This window comes from Plectrocnemia conspersa, unplaced genomic scaffold (assembly GCF_051122295.1).
Source record: "Plectrocnemia conspersa isolate PC_06_02 unplaced genomic scaffold, ASM5112229v1 ptg000008l, whole genome shotgun sequence".
Lineage (NCBI taxonomy): Eukaryota > Metazoa > Arthropoda > Insecta > Trichoptera > Polycentropodidae > Plectrocnemia > Plectrocnemia conspersa.
Genome location: NW_028277172.1, coordinates 23,069,969 through 23,086,047, shown reverse-complemented (window position 1 = coordinate 23,086,047; position 16,079 = coordinate 23,069,969). Strand labels below are relative to the sequence as shown.

General features: G+C 32.5%; 2 protein-coding genes and 1 long non-coding RNA gene across 3 annotated transcripts; 1 reads left to right on the top strand and 2 right to left on the bottom strand.

The window, feature by feature from the left end:
* Positions 1–1,159: 1,159 nt before the first annotated feature.
* LOC148233479 (uncharacterized) lies at positions 1,160–3,564 on the top strand. Its single transcript, XR_015810524.1, has 3 exons — positions 1,160–1,605; positions 1,670–1,814; positions 1,881–3,564. It is a non-coding gene; the product is annotated as an uncharacterized LOC148233479 (long non-coding RNA).
* LOC148233478 (uncharacterized) lies at positions 2,189–11,483 on the bottom strand. Its single transcript, XM_088189642.1, has 10 exons — positions 10,765–11,483; positions 7,857–8,034; positions 7,189–7,787; positions 6,977–7,130; positions 6,773–6,911; positions 6,516–6,705; positions 6,357–6,442; positions 6,062–6,295; positions 5,693–5,813; positions 2,189–5,619 (listed from the first exon to the last, which is right to left on the bottom strand). Exons 1-10 carry the CDS (start codon positions 11,295–11,297, stop codon positions 5,427–5,429), a joined length of 2,427 nt encoding a protein of 808 aa, XP_088045768.1. The 5' UTR covers positions 11,298–11,483; the 3' UTR covers positions 2,189–5,426.
* A 1,991-nt stretch (positions 11,484–13,474) lies between these two features.
* Ku80 (X-ray repair cross-complementing protein 5 Ku80) lies at positions 13,475–15,834 on the bottom strand. The gene is made up of 2 exons (XM_088190195.1): positions 15,456–15,834; positions 13,475–15,391 (listed from the first exon to the last, which is right to left on the bottom strand). Exons 1-2 carry the CDS (start codon positions 15,747–15,749, stop codon positions 13,553–13,555), a joined length of 2,133 nt encoding a protein of 710 aa, XP_088046321.1. The 5' UTR covers positions 15,750–15,834; the 3' UTR covers positions 13,475–13,552.
* Positions 15,835–16,079: the final 245 nt, after the last annotated feature.

Below are 16,079 nucleotides of genomic sequence, written 5' to 3'. Positions count from 1 at the left end.
TCTCTGATTTTTTTAGTAATATCTCAATGTGATATCAATTTTAAAACAGTGTTTAGATTTATTAAAAAATAAACTGATAAAGTAATTGAAATTATCTTGTATTATAAAATTTTGAATTTGGTGAAATATAAACGTGATCAAATAGTACAATAATAAGTGTTCAAAAAGTGTTTTTTTTGTTAGTATGCAACTTTCCTATAGAATAAGATCGTTTATAAAAAATACCTCAAAATAAAATAAACAAATTGGATAATACTTAAGAATAAAATATATGTATATTTACTTAATTCTTTATATTGTACTTATTTTCAGTGTTATGTAAATTATGCAATACATATTTTTGTATATAATTATAAAATAAAAGTTTTGAGGTTATGTTTTTATTTTATTATATTAAATTTTGTCAGAAAATTTGACATTGAAATATTTTTTTATGATCCAAAAAGAAATTTAATTGAGCATGACTTGAGAGTGAAATCAGTGGGTACTGACTGAATAAAGCAAAATGACATTTTAGCGAAAGTATGACTAGCGCCGATCAACCGTAAATTAAATATTGCAACTTATTTTATAAATGAAAGTTTTACTAAAGCTAAATGTAATAACATTATTAAAATAAAAATGTATAAAACATATACTTTTCTACGTTTCCGTGATATTCAATATAAGTTTTCCAGTGCCTATAACTTATAGGCACTGAAAAACTTGTCTGATCACCTTATAGGCTATATGGTGATCAGATCCTCATTTGAGGATTATCCCTCCAAAAGTTTCCTAAAATAACCTTTTTTTCAACTCCCATACAAATTGTGATTAAAATTTTTTTAGAAATGTACTTTTCTTTAGTTTCCATAGTAATTTGTTATTCTTTGTCCTGCTCCAACAAATGTTTCCGATATGGCCTTTTTATTTTAAGTGTCCTCCTTTAATATTTTCAAAATATGTTCACCTTGACATTAAGCTCTCTAGAAAATGAGAATTGCACATTTTGGTTAGGTTTGAGGTCGAAGATAATCTAAAATTATTTTTCGTTACACCAAAAAAATCAGACAATCTTTTTCGAAATTCGGGAACGTACATTGGGGTGGAGCAGGCCCTCCTTGAATTTGGCCAGAAGAATGCATGCCATTTATTGAAATATTATGAATCCAAATGAAATAACGACACTGACTGGTTAACTTTTGCCCCGCCCCCTCTGAAAAAAGTTGAAATCACGTCCCTAATTCTAAAATTACCCATTGAAGAAAATTAAAAAAAAAACAATGTCGAATCAAAACCGAAAATATATTTTAAAATATGTCATTTCAGTGAAACTATATCGGAATACATTTACACCGGTAGATACATATTTTTACCACTGAAATTATAATTTATCATGTTATGTACAGAATACATATCATGTTTGGTTCATTTAACATTATTTTATAACAAACAAATTTTGTACACTTTCACAAAGATTTTTTATTGAAAACTGTTGCAAAAACATTTCGTTACGATTGACACAATTCCCTCTACATTCAACGAAATCAGTTTATATAAAGAGCACTACAATAAAAATCTTCAGATCGATTTGATCTCTGAGACTGTTGCAGCGAAATGAAATTGGTAAGCTTTTTATAAAAATAATGTATTTTAATATAATATTTTCATTTATTTACTTTTTTATTAGTTGATATTCAACGTCGTAATTCTAAGTCTGTTCATCTTGGCGCAAGCTTCTTCTCCGTCGACGTCTAAAGGCGATCAAGATGACAACAATTTAGAAGAAGATAGAAATTCAAGACCTTCTAGAGACGCATCATATTATGATGAAGGTATGTATATCATATATTATTTGCTATTAACATTTATTTATTATTAATATTCTTGTATTGTTAAAGATTCAGATGAAGATGATGAAGCAGAAGAGCCTCATTCTTCGTACGAAGGAAATTCAGACGACTATGTAGAATTTGGAGCTCACACCGGTAATAATGGAGCTTATGGTTGGTACGCAGAGTATCCTGTACAGAATCAACATCACTAAAGAAATGTTATATTTTTTAATATGATTGTAAACCAAAGACTTCTTCTTTCTTCATTTTAATATTCAATCCTTACTGTCTCTTTATTCTTCTTCTATACTGTATTTTAAATATTGTTTCTTCCTACGTCATTCTTAACTGTTATACTAATAAAACTTCATATGTATATGCTTATATTTATTGTACACATGTAAGAACACATATGAATAATCAAATATGACTATATAATCCATATATAATTCCTAATGTTATACCGTAACACATTTTTCTTCACTTTCTTTCTAGCTGAAAATCAGACAAACTTGTATTGTGCAATAAACTTTGAAATAAAACATAAACAATTAACAAGCTTAATACGCAAAGTAAATAGTCACCTATGATTTACTAAGATAACATCTGTACATAAAAATATATTTGTTATATTAAAAAAATATTTACAAGAGTATAAATAAAGCTAGCAAATGATCGATGGTCCAAAGAGTTTAAAAATATAATGTTAGATTGCATGAGTAAGTATTGACATTAAATCAATGATCAAAGCATACTAATTGAAATTGTATAAAAATAACATTTTTAGACAGTCTTGTTACAATTCTCTGTTTTCCAATACGCCGTATTTATAATTAATGTTTTACGTTTCTAACATTACAATAATACATTCTCCATAAAGTGCTCTGTACTAATTAATAAACATATTATAACGTTAATAATTCACATCTCTTGAAACACGTTAAGCTCATCAAAAGTCCTTAGTATTTATCGTCCATCGTGTTCGACTCTCTCGCAAACTAAGTGTATGTATTGTATGTATGTATTTATTTATATGACTAGAAATTAATTGAATTGAGAAATGAAAATAAATTGTTACAACATCGATTCTTAATTTAACTGATGGAACTAAATCTAAAACAATAATATAACACATTTGACTTAATATATTTTTTACTTCTATTGAAGATAAACAGTCAATATTATAATATATAAATCAGAGATGGTCCGGAGAATTACAGGATATAATTATTATATTACAATTATTTTCAAACATAAGAAGTTCTTACTAATTCTAACAGTTTGTAAGTCATGAAAGTTAGACGTTGCTTTTGCTTAACATGCATATAATTATAGAGGAAAATAAGCGGGGGAAATAATAGGTTACTACTTCGGACGGATAACTGAATTAGCACGATGGGTTGGTCAAGTGGGCAATTTCGCAAGTTTTATTTTTCACTGATAATCTAGATAAATATCAGTGGTGTGGTACTAAATAAGAAAAGTTTCAGAACATTTCAAAAATTTACTTTTAATTTTTCAATACTCACTGTGAAAATTTGTTATTTTTTGTAATATTCAAGGGTGCTATTCGCGTTCTATTATATTTTGTTTCTGGAGAAGGTCCTATTATATCCGTCTTTTGTGACACCGACTAGTTATTTCTGTTTTTGTGCCACATTGATTTTATGAGCTACCTTTTCTTGTTGACCCAAGTTTTAGATCTCTAATTAATTTAAATCAATGTCAATGTTCTTTATTGAAGCCAATCTTAATTTTAACGCTAGATTTTTTGCGTACTTTCTTAAAAAAAAGGAGCGACTTCACTGATACAATGCTATTCAAATATGCAACCAAAGTAATTCTAAGCATGATGGAAAATTAGAATTTTACTTATGAACTATTACATTTTCTTCATTGAATGCATATTAGATAATTGTTTCTTTATATTTAATTGTATTATGTTATTATGTTTCTTTACAAAAAGAATTTAAATATATTTTAATTTCAGCATCAGGGTGTAGCGGCATGGATTAAGGAATGGTGTGACTTGTGCGCGGGCTGCAATGGAGTGTTTGTAGTTTGCCATGTCAATATATATAGAAGGAAAAAGCGGTTACATTTTGTTAAATGTTTACAAGAGCATCGTGAACTGGGTAATTTTCACTTATTTACATAGTATATAACATTAATATATGTTCATATAATTTCAATTTACAACTTTTTGTTGCCTGCAAGTGTAAAGAAACAATAATATGTATGTTAATCAGATTATCCATTATGTATTTTACATGTCAATCCTATTATTTAATATAATGCATATTGATTTATAATTGAAGTCATTACAACTGAAAAAATACAGTTGCTACCAAAAATATATAAAGTGGACCAAGCGTCTGGCTTTGCGGAGCTCCACATATCGTAACACCGGCCATCTCTGATAAAAACATCATTTTAGAAATAATAGCACAATCATTAAAACGTTATATATTGTGTATATACAACGCTCATCTTATTAATATAATATATATAGATATAGATTTATAAGATACAACCTCAAATAAAAGATATAAGTGTATAAATATATTATGCACACTGATTAATTCATAGGTATTTTATAATGTAATAAGTTGTTGTGTTAAATATATTTTGTATATGTAGTATATATGCATTGTAGACTGAAGGATATCATAAAATATGTTCTCAATAGTGTTTGAACTATGAAACGGGTCACACGAGTCTCAGCATAGTATATGTTTTAAATACGTTTACATAGAAAAAATATATTTATTCACATGTCGAGTTATTAAAATATGTATTTTCACATCCACAACCATTATGTTGGCTAATAAAATCGAACGGTATTTTACAACGTATATCGTATTTGATTTTTTAAATGTTTAGCTAATTTTTATTATGTTAACAATGCAATAGAATTGAAATAATTGTGTACATACATATAAGTATATATGACAATAATACTGTACAGTTTTAAGTCTTATGCTTAGAGCCTTTTCAAATACCTTTAGAACACTACGGTGTTCTTACGGTGGTCCGCGTGTTGATATAACTACATATCCGTTTTCCTGTGCGCCATTATAAGGGAAGATATTTTTCTAATCAGGTAGATTGTCAACAAGAAATTACATTCGTAAATTTGTTCATGCAATAAAACACAGCAACTTTGCCTTAACATATATGGCAAAAAAATAGGGCACTTCGTTCCGGCCCGCGGTCAATGCTACCATTTTTATCAAAGTAGTCAAAACGATAAACTACCTTGTAATACATTCCCTAGTACGCTACAAATGAAGTTGTTTGCGTTAAAGAAGTTACGTAATCCATTAGTACTAAAATCAATAAAATATTAAGGCAAAGTTAACGTTTTATAGTACATTATTTCGTTAAGTTGGTAACTTGCGACACACTGGCGCCAACACCAAAGCTCAAATATAAAAGGGTAATTAATTATTATATGAGGATTAAATAATTGCATTAAACGCACCCCTTTCGAGTATCAAAACAAAAACGTTAAGTACAGAGGTTTGCCGAAAAGGGAATGGCAGTAGTATGGTTTATTAAAGTTTAAAAAATAGCAAGTTGGAAAAGAGCTGCGTAGGAAATTCAATAAAATTACATATCTGCCCAAGCGACGACGACTTTAGAAAAAGGAACGAAGAGAGAGCATCCTGGTTCGCAGTGGAAATATCGTCTGCCGTGGAATGATCCGTCTCCTCCGATACTAGTGCCAGTTTTCATTTGGACTCCCACGTAAGTGGCTGCTGGTGTGCCACTGTTCACGGGACCTCCAGCGATGCCTACATATCTGAAATTATTTTTAAAATATCAGATAAGTTTAAGGCGATTGAAGGTATTTATTAAATAAGTTAAGACCTTACCTCACTTTTCCTAAAGCTACACGTCCATGAGGTGCGATTATTTTCACAAGATGCCCCAAACGCAATTGGCGCGGTACGGTTGGCAAGTATGGTCTGCTGTGACGAGAAGGATAAAATTCATCTGAAATGATAAATGTGCTTTGCTTCATTTTCGTAATGTAACGATCAGATATGTTGATGAATATAATCGCACGCCTTATGTTTAATATTCGAATCAAATATGGCAACTATACTAGGCAAAGTCAAAAGAACAATATCAAATAAGGGTGAAAGGAGACAGAACCACAGACTGTGCTGCATTTTGGTGCTTTGCTATTTAATTTGAAAAGCTTCATATTGTATATCAAGATAGATAGATGATGACAATACCTTGGAATATTTTACTAGAAGACATGCAGTCAATCGAGCTCCGTATGAAATGTTCAGCTTCGTCAAGTAATTCTTCAGTCGAATCTCCACTATCACCTCCTTCTATAGTTTTGGACCTAGCAGATCCAGTGAAGTGCCCCATTTTGTGGAAATGGTGTCCCGATCTGGTGCAGCACGTCACGTTTTTCCTCAACTCTGGCATAGAACCACGCCAACCTCCCCTCATGGGTTGATCTATATATAAAATATCATCAAGAACTGATTCAAAACTAAGATAAATGAGTAAAATATTCACCTATGAAACTGACTCTTTGGGAAACTGGAGTCATTTCTCCCATTCTTCCAGATACGGAGCGCTGGATGGAACTCTTCGACCAATATCTACAAAAGAAAGAATATGATTTTAAATGCATGCATTTTGGTGAGGGTTAAAGATTCTGGATTATATATTTACTTTGAATTTGTGTTGCTGGAGTCTTGTCTAGTTGGAGAAGAAGGCACAGAGCCATAATAAGGAGTCGCATGAAGAGCACAACATATTGGTAAATGAGTGACTGATGTAGAAGGAGTCATTACTGCTGCTCCCAATGGACCCCAGATCGGTTCTGCAGATCGAGATAGCTCAGGAACCATTGAAGTAAAACCTATATGAACCGCAAAGTAAAAAAATAACACACTAACTCAGGCAGTTAAATATATGGTTCAACAAACCTATATCACTTAGAAGAATCCTTCTACTTTCTTCTGTCAATCTGGCAGGACGAACTGGAGCAGGAGCAGCGTGTCGATTGTAACTACTACCTCTTCCTGCTAATTTACCAGGTAATGTGGTAAGAGCAGATGGGAAAGCCTTAAAAAATAGGAGTGAATATTTTGTATCATAAATACACTTTTGAAAATCTCTGAAAGGCATACTTTTTTGGCAATGTGGGTATCAGAGCGCCATCGATTAGGCAAAGCGCTTATGTCAGTCTGAGCTGCGCTAGATTTTCTAGGTCCTTTCTGTATATTTGAGTCTAGTAATGGTCTTACTGGAAAGCCTTTGACTACATCGCGATGAGATAGTGGTCTGAAATAAGAATACATTTAATATATGGATATTCAAAGAAAAACTGTTGAATAGTTACCTATATTGAAACGGATTAGGGCAAGTGTTCCTCCTCAAATTAAGACTATCAGGTACTGTGTCATCTTCCATCACACCGCATTTTGAAATATCAGTTTCAACGTAAACCGAATAATTCTTACGCTTGGTGCATTTATAAGCATCGAATTGATCAGCGCTCTCTTCCTTCTGGTCGAAGCTCAAGTCTCTAACTACTATATCCACGCTGGAACCTCTGTCTAGGCTAGAAGACTTTGTATCGAAGCTGTAAGACTTAATATTATCTTGCGCCAAACTATCGCTGCTCTCGAATATCTTTTGCTTAGAATCAGGCGTTTCAAAATAAGACTTGTTGCTCGAAGATCTCATGAATCCTTTTTTATATTTGATATTATCGTCGATCTTGTCAAGTGATTCGTTGTCTTCTTGAGTAGATTTGTCTAGATGATTAGTTTCCAAGACTTGCTGCAGATTAACATTTTCTTGATTTTCATTTTCAAAGTTATCTGTGGTCTCATTGTTACTAGCTTCAGTTTCTATAATCTTGAAATTCAACAAAACTGGAGTGGAAGAGTCACCACGAGTCCAATTTTCACCGTCAGTTATGGACACCAGATCCTCCTAGAAAATCAACGGTTCATTATGTGTTTTAGTTCATTAAGTGGTTCAAGTTATCTTTAGTAATATTACCTGGAATGTGGTAAAGTCTTTGGTTTCGTCCGTAGTGAATATTAATTCAATGTCGTCCACTTCTTCAGAGTCGTTACCTCCGACACTGTCTTGTTCGCAAACGCGGCGTCTTTCTGTATTGCCAGTGATTGTTCCATCCACTTCGGAAAATACAGAGTTTTCACCCTCGGAAGTAGATCTATGATTAAAACAATATTAATTTTAATTATTATTTAAAGATGGGTTATATTTATTGACAACAGCTCAAGTCTAGGTTTTCCAGGCACTGGGCACATGTTTTATCTAAACACTGCGTTAATTAAATATGTTAGCTTAACTATTACCTTATATGGAAGCTTCTTCGTAATTTCGCCAGTTAAATTAGGTTGCTTTATTTGAATTAATATTAGTTATTATTACCATAGCTACTTCTGTTGTTGTTGTTACATATTTTATTCCTTCGTTTTCTTGGTATTATATTTCGCTTCCTGTGTCGTTGTCCTGTATTTAAATTTCATTGGGTTTAAAGACTTCCTCAAGATGGTTAGCAAAAACATTGGCTTTTTATTTGTTATATATCGCTCAATCACCATTTATCGTTTTGATTGGCGGCATATGGGTTTTATAGGTTTTCTTAACCTTTTCGTTGCTTTCCATAAAGAATATTATTTATCTTTATCTGCTGTTAAATTATTCAGGTAATTATTCTATTAAATTTTTACTTTCTGAATTTTTATTTAGAGTATATTTCTCCTTAGGGTCTCTGGTTTGATTCCATATTCTTCTTGCCCTTTTTTCATATACTAGATTTCTTATCTCTATTGTGTAGTTATTGCTTACTGCCTTATGGGTGAGTTCTTTAGTTTTGTTCCAATCTAATTTTGTATGTCCTTAAAATAGTATTGAACTTCTTCCTCAAGTTGTTTTTTTTAATTGTGCATTTTGCCAATCTGTCGTTTTTTTTGAGAGAGTTGGTCTAATTTCTCTCTTAATTATTATTATTATATGTGTAAGACTTTGATAATATTTTCTCTGCTACAAATACGAAATTATCACGTACAATTACAGGTTGAATTATTAGTGTCATCCTAAATACTCTCATTTTTAAAGATAAAGTCAGTGTTGCTTATATTTTATTATTATTCTATATTTAAAATAGAGTTTTTCGGTTTTTTTATGCCGACTGGTGTGATTTATTCAGTCAGTAAGACGCCAGAAGAGCTGTTTGATATCTTGTTGTATCCAGGTTGGTCAAAAAGGGTTCGATGTAGAGTAGTAGTCCTCGCAGTATGATGTTGTAGAAATGTCGAGTCTCTCTGGTCTCTAATCTCAGCCGATCAGCTCATGGTAGCTGTAGATTGCTCTCCTCGTCAAGTAGGGTGAGTGTTAATATTGTTTATACGTTTTTTCTTAATAACTTGGACGAATGGAAAAGGCTTATTTAGACTATTAAATCGCCTATGAATATATGTCTTCCGTGTGATTTTTTATATGCGGAAACATTGCGGTTGCTTACCGAATTTCAACAAAATAAACAAGTAACAAAGCAATATGGTTTGCGAGACAATGCGTGTCTTGAATATTAAAAATAAATAATGGAACTTTTGTTACAGATATTAAAGTTTTCGAAAGTCTGCGTTGTTATTGCGAGGTTAACCGCTCTTCAAATTCTTAAAATAAATAAAGCAAGTTAAACCTTTAAAGTGGCTTACCGTTGATGATAAAGAATACAATATCATAAGTAAATAAATAAATATTCCTAGTGCGACTAAATAGTTTTAATTGCGGTTATTAGTGCTTATTAATTCTTGGGTGCTCTGAAATTACGATTTCTTCGTATTTTTGTTTGGCAAACTATCTTAGTTCCATTGTCGTTTTCTGCTGGAAATTATCCATGAATTTATGTAGAAAATTAAAAATTTTAATTTTTAAAGTTGAAAAAAATGAGTTTTTAGATATTAAAACATTTTGATTTGTATATTTTTACAAAGTAATAATTATGGTTTTTGTATAATTATAAAGAGTTTTTCCATAGAACGTCTAGATTTTTCTTTATTGTCGGGAGTTATACGCAAAGATTGCGCAATATTAAACATAATACGCATTTTGTCACTATACAAAAATTTTGCTTCAAAGATAGGATAACATGATTTACATGTAAAATCATAAGCTGCCATTGAATGTCTTTATTTTGTAATTATAAAATACTTTTAAATATATCTCATGGGAAAAACATTAAAAATAAATAAAAATTTACCTTAAATCAAGCCATTGTGTGGAAAAACTAATGCAATTTTCAATTAAAATTTAATTTTTATGGGTTTTCTTGCAAAAATATTGCACAATATTCGACTAAAAATTAATGCGATATATTTATAATAACAATATATTTTATTTTTTTTCCTATAGTTCTATGTTTTTATTATTAATTTTAAGTCTAAATATATTGAGTGCAAGAGTTTAAAATCAGATCGTTTATTTGACTGAAGGTTAAATATTTAACTATCACACTTTTTTCAAATTAAACGTATTATTATTGAATAAATAACTAAGACATAATACAAATCTTATGCTATCTTATAGATAGAATTATTCTATAAATCCATTTGACAGACACATGAGGAAAAAACCGGAAATATTTGAGACTGGTTTATAAATAATATTGATCATACATTTTTTTCATATACATTTTAAAGATACATTTTATCATATACATTTTAAAGATACATACAGAAGTGCTAAAATATTTTAAAATTTTATGTAAAATCAATACATGTTTATCCAGTTCTCCTTAATTTTCCAAATATATTAATCAAGCTTACGCAATTAACGTATTATAGGTTACAATATGGGTTACAATAATAAGTTATGGGTTTTTGTTATGTATTTTCATACACATATGTAAATAACAGATATCAATATAACTCACCTAGCGCTGACTTCATCTCCTTCTACATTCATGTTATCTGAAGCACTATCTCTCTCTCCACTGTCCATGATTAAGTTATCCTCAGACGTAATACAAACTTGCACGTTGAACTTATCGTTGGTCTTATTATTCAAGTTAGCGTTTTCCTTAGAACCCGCCATGCTCACTTTTTCATCCGAAGACACTCGGATATCACCATCGTCCCCTTGATTAGCCGACACTTTGATGGTCACGTCGAACTTGGACTCCAGCTCGATCTTGGTCTCGAACTTATTATCAATCTCCCTCACAGTCACCAAAGACTCACAGTTTGAGTCCTCTTCGGGCAGATCCTCGAAAGTGACCTTCTTCTTTTGTGTGTCGTCTTCTTCTTGAGCCGCTCTAGACTCGTACTTTTGCCTCAAATCGTTCAGTTCCGATTTGGACGCTTCGAGGGCTGCTCTTAAAGATACTACCGTCTGATGCAGAGCTCTCACTGTGTCCAGCTGCAATGCTGCTCCATCGGCCCGCAAGCCCAAACTCTGCACTTCCATTCCTTGTTCAATATCATGACTTCGATCATGTCCGCTTTCACACTTCGAGCCTGCGTCGACTTCTAAACGACGCCATTTTCGCTTCGGTAAAGATTAAACAAGCAGATTTATTTAGGTCTCCCGGCTGCTTAACCCAGACTACCTCAACTGCCACTTGTTTTCGGGCGAGACCCGAATAGTCAACCTTTGCGGTGGCCTGGAAAATAGAACTAATATCTCCATACAAGGGGTGGCTCTCGCCGGAAGCGTTACCAACCCCTGGATTGAATTAATCAATACGCTGAGGTTATTTGCAGTCGGACATGCGCGCTGCGAAAGTTAGAAGCGTGGGAGGGAGAAAAGAGATCAACTATATTATTTCTCTGTCCTATGACAGCTGTCACTATCATGCTACTTACAGCTGAACACTTCATATATAGTTCAACAGATTCAAATCCATGCTATATTACTTCTAAAGTATATATGACTTATAACGAAAATACGCAATACTAATGAAAGGCTGGTGTTGTATTTATATGCGTATATCATATACATTTCATCAACTCGCCACGCCTATATAATAATAAAAGTATAGCAGACGAATAATGATTAACGCAAGCCATACAAATAAATTGTGAAATATATAGGTCAGGCATACATATACTTATTTAACCCTTTAAACGCCAGCGACTAATTAGTGAGTCACCTGTTATTTCTCTTCACGCGAAAGTATCTTTTTCTAAGAATAAACATAAAATACTTGTTTTACTGATAATTATGCTAATACAATAATCTTTTGTAATTAAAAAAATATTTTAAAAGATCTCGCTTGCGTTTAAGTGGTTTTAATGTGACCAAATGTATTTTTTGAGAAGGATTGTCCTCCTCAAAAATTTTCGAAATGACACTTTTTGGTTCTCTCTGGAGTTTGTCCTCAAACAAAAATTTCCGTGATGACTTTTTCAGCTCTTACAGCATTAAAAAAGCCCAAATCCCGGGTCTTCGGCCACACTTTCACTTACACCAGCAATATTCTTGGCTCTACTGCCCCTACGATGATCCTATCTCCATAACTTCCAGTCTCTTACGCTGCAAATTGTTCACTCAGTAGGACATTGAAATTTACCATTATATCACAGTTCGTACAGAATTGTTATTTCTGTAAAACAATTAAACAATTTTAACGCGTTGAGCTGTGGTTAAGCGATCCATTTCATAAATGTCTTGTTGCAAACTTACATTTGACACTTTTAACACGCGTAATTATTGACAGCTGTCTGATTTACAGTGCTGCCAACATTGGTTGCTAATAACAAACCAACAATTTTTTAACGCTGTAATATATTTTTTATTGCCCACATATTTTATTTAAGAAATCAATATCATATATTTCATATTTGACATCGATTTTCAATTTATAATTTTATTTTAAATGGTAATGATATTTAATTTGATTATCTAACAATAAAATTCTGAAATGTACGAAACACGATGCCCGACTATTCTCATATACTATGATTCTTATCTGATTTCTTAAAACGTCTCAAGTTCACTGATAGAATAGCAGTAAATAAAAATAGTTTTGTTAAATAACGAGTTATAAGTTACGGCTAAAAAGCAAGCTTTCGAGCACATTGTCCGTAAAATCCGGCAGCAGGTATAGATTTTAGTCTTTAGTTAACAGATACTATATATTTTTAAGGCGATGCGCAGTATTTATAAATAAATTTAGCTTGAAAACTTGCCAAGAGGTGGCACTGATAACCAGGTATTAAATAAGAACAAATAACAGTAGCTTAAAATATCTGCCACCCTTGCAGCATACCAGTCATTCGTTTTTTGTGCAGTAAAGGGGTGATATTTTAATGTGGTGATGCATGTCTATCACTAAGCAAGTGTACACATGGGCTAAAAATGTTTGTTGCAGCGTGATTTCTAAAGCAGTTACTACTCCACCAGATTTGACACACCAATCAGAAACTAAATACATTAAAAATTATGACATTCTGTACCATTTTTATTAAATAAACTACTCCATAAAATTATTAGTTTTCATTATATAAAAAAAATATTGTGAAATGTCTAAAATACAATTTCCGACAAAGAGAACACGTGGAGATGTGAAAATTAAAAACTTTTTAAGTTACTATTATATTTTGCTTTATCTTAAATTTAGTGATCTCAATAATACACAATTATAAAATGTTGTAGAAGAATTTAATTATTAATAAAAATGGTAACAATATGTAAATATTTTATAATAATGATACAGTCGTTTAATCATCAAACAAATCATTAAGTTCAGAAGTGTCAACATCCATATTATTTGAAGACAATTTTTCAGTTCTATAGAAGGCAGCTGCCTCATTATCGTTTGTTCCGCTTTGTTCATTTTCCGATTTCACAATTAAACCTAATTTATTATCCACAATCATCTGGAAGAAGCCTTCTTTGGACCTTTCAAAAAGGACCGACTTGAACTCCGTCATCCATTTGTTATAAAAAGTCGGATTCAAGCTCATACATTCTTCTCTCAGTGCTTTTAAGGCGGTTAAGGGTTTAGAATAATTGCTTCCGAACGCCAATAACACCAATCTTTCAATGACCTCTTTCATCTGCTCGGCTAGTGAATCTATAGGTTCGCCGTAACTCATCAAAGTTTTAAAATCTTTCACCGGTTCGGCCGTTCCGATATAAGTCACTTGAGTGGCAACGACCGATAAAGCGTTGATCTGATCGGGATCTATCTTTAATCCGTCACTTTCATCGATAACCGTATCATCTCCGGTCTTTAATTTTTGATTAGTCCAGTGTTTGCTACCTTTAGATTTTTCCTTGACAGTCAATTCAAAGTGCTCTTTGATATTTTTCAACGGTTCGCTTATACGTTTAGAGAGCACGGGTGGCACTTCCATCAATTCTTTAACTTCAGGTCTTATTTGCGGCAGAGAATCGTTGGGATTTTTTGCTCTATGAGCTAACGTATCGAAGAAATGCTGCAGTGTTGGATTTATCGAGTTTTCAATACAGAATAACTCTTTACCGTTCTCGTCCCTTTCATTCAAATCCATGGAATCTATTAAGCTATCTATAGCTTGTTCTTGTTCTTTGTTGTACAGTTTTTTCTTAAGAGGCGGGAAAGACATATATCTGTAATCCTCTTTGAACGAAAGAGCCACCATAGATAAACATTTATAACTATCTTCTTTTACTGGAAAGAGGACGTTCATGTGCGGAGCGTTATTATTGTTATAAACTTTCCTCACAATAGCAACAAGATTTAATTCGTCCATTAACGTGACTAGAGTTTCGATAGCTACCCTAGCGTTCTCGTCACCTTTTCTGCCGACTACATAAGTTGTACCGTCTCCAGTCAAATTATTCCAGTTTACGTTAGCGGCATTTGTGAATCCATACAAAGTTAAGCATTTAGGACCTGATTTGTATTCCATATCTTGATCTAAATCAGTGAACGGTACTATCTTTTGACCATATAAATAACCGTTAACAATGTCCAACTCGTCCACGTCAACTGCGTTATCTTCTTTTTTATAATAACTCTTCCTGCGCGCTATAGTTTCTGTTTTATCGGGTGATTTTGTAACCGGATTCTTGAAGGCTTTCTTCCACTCCCCTAATGTTTTATCGTCTCTGATTTTGTTGAATCCAGATACTGGAATCGCTATACTCTGTCCAATGCGTAAATCGACATTCCAAGCATTCGGATTAGTGGCTTTCTTCTTATGAAACAGCATTTGATATATAGCATCTTCGAAACTGCAAGTCGTTGTATCCATTTCGGAGATGAATTGCTTTAAAATATCTTGATTTTGAAGCTGTTCGCTAGATTTTAACTTGATTTGTTCTGTCGGTTCGGATTCTTCATCATCCGTCCAGATATCAGGTCCAATTACAATCAATTCCGTATCGGATTTCTTCAAGCGATCGATGATTGAAGGAACTTCTGAGTTGCACATTTTCGGAACGGAGGATTTAAGATCCGTCATCATTACTATCTTCTTATGAGCGACTTTCTTTGTTAATCCGTTGTCTAAGTAATCCGCGGCCACTAACATGGCTTCTATCCAATCCGCGCTGTATTTAGTGGTGTGAATCTAAAAATATGGAATTAATTTAAAGATAAATATGACGAGAAATTAATTAATCCTAAAGCCTCACCTTGTCTCTAACTATTTCCAAAATGTCCCAAGACGGATTGGACAACTCCATACCGATGCTGATGTGACGATAACCATTGTCATTCGTCGCCAAATTATTATTCGTTTCTTCGGAGCCCATCAAAACCAAGGCGATAAGATCGTTCGGATGACTGAATATCTTCCTCTCGATTATTCTAATGAGACAAGAACGAGATTTCTCGAAGAAAGTTTGTAGCTCGTATTCCAAGTTTTCTGCGACGTATGTTCCAACGTCCAGCACGACAACGATAGCTTCAACATTCGACGGTGCCATTTTGTATTTTATTTAAGTAAATATTCATTTAAAAAAAATTAAGGGCGCTAACGAGTGACGTTTCTCAGCAAGTCAAAACTTGTTTACCGACATGATTTTTAAAACCATAACACGTATTTTAGTGACCATTGTGCAAAATTTCATGTTTGCTAATACCTATATATTTTGATAACCAAAAAACTAAACAGGGACGTTATTTGCGATTTAGGATAGGTAAATGTATTTGCCCCCTTTGAAATTGGCCAAAAATGTATGTCATTTAATGAAATACTATGAATTGTAATAAAATCGAAATATTAAAAAACGACCACCAACTGGCCAACTTTATCT

Bases quoted from the DNA above. Each gene is read 5' to 3' on its own strand.
- LOC148233478 (XM_088189642.1), bottom strand. From the start codon at position 11,297: ATGGAAGTGCAGAGTTTGGGCTTGCGGGCCGATGGAGCAGCATTGCAG. The intron at 8,035-10,764 runs GTGAGTTATATT...TTTTAATCATAG, and splicing joins GGAGATGAAGTCAGCGCTAG to ATCTACTTCCGAGGGTGAAA. The intron at 5,814-6,061 runs GTATTGTCATCA...TTATCATTTCAG, and splicing joins TTCTAGTAAAATATTCCAAG to ATGAATTTTATCCTTCTCGT.
- Ku80 (XM_088190195.1), bottom strand. From the start codon at position 15,749: ATGGCACCGTCGAATGTTGAAGCTATCGTTGTCGTGCTGGACGTTGGA. The intron at 15,392-15,455 runs GTGAGGCTTTAG...CCATATTTTTAG, and splicing joins TGGAAATAGTTAGAGACAAG to ATTCACACCACTAAATACAG.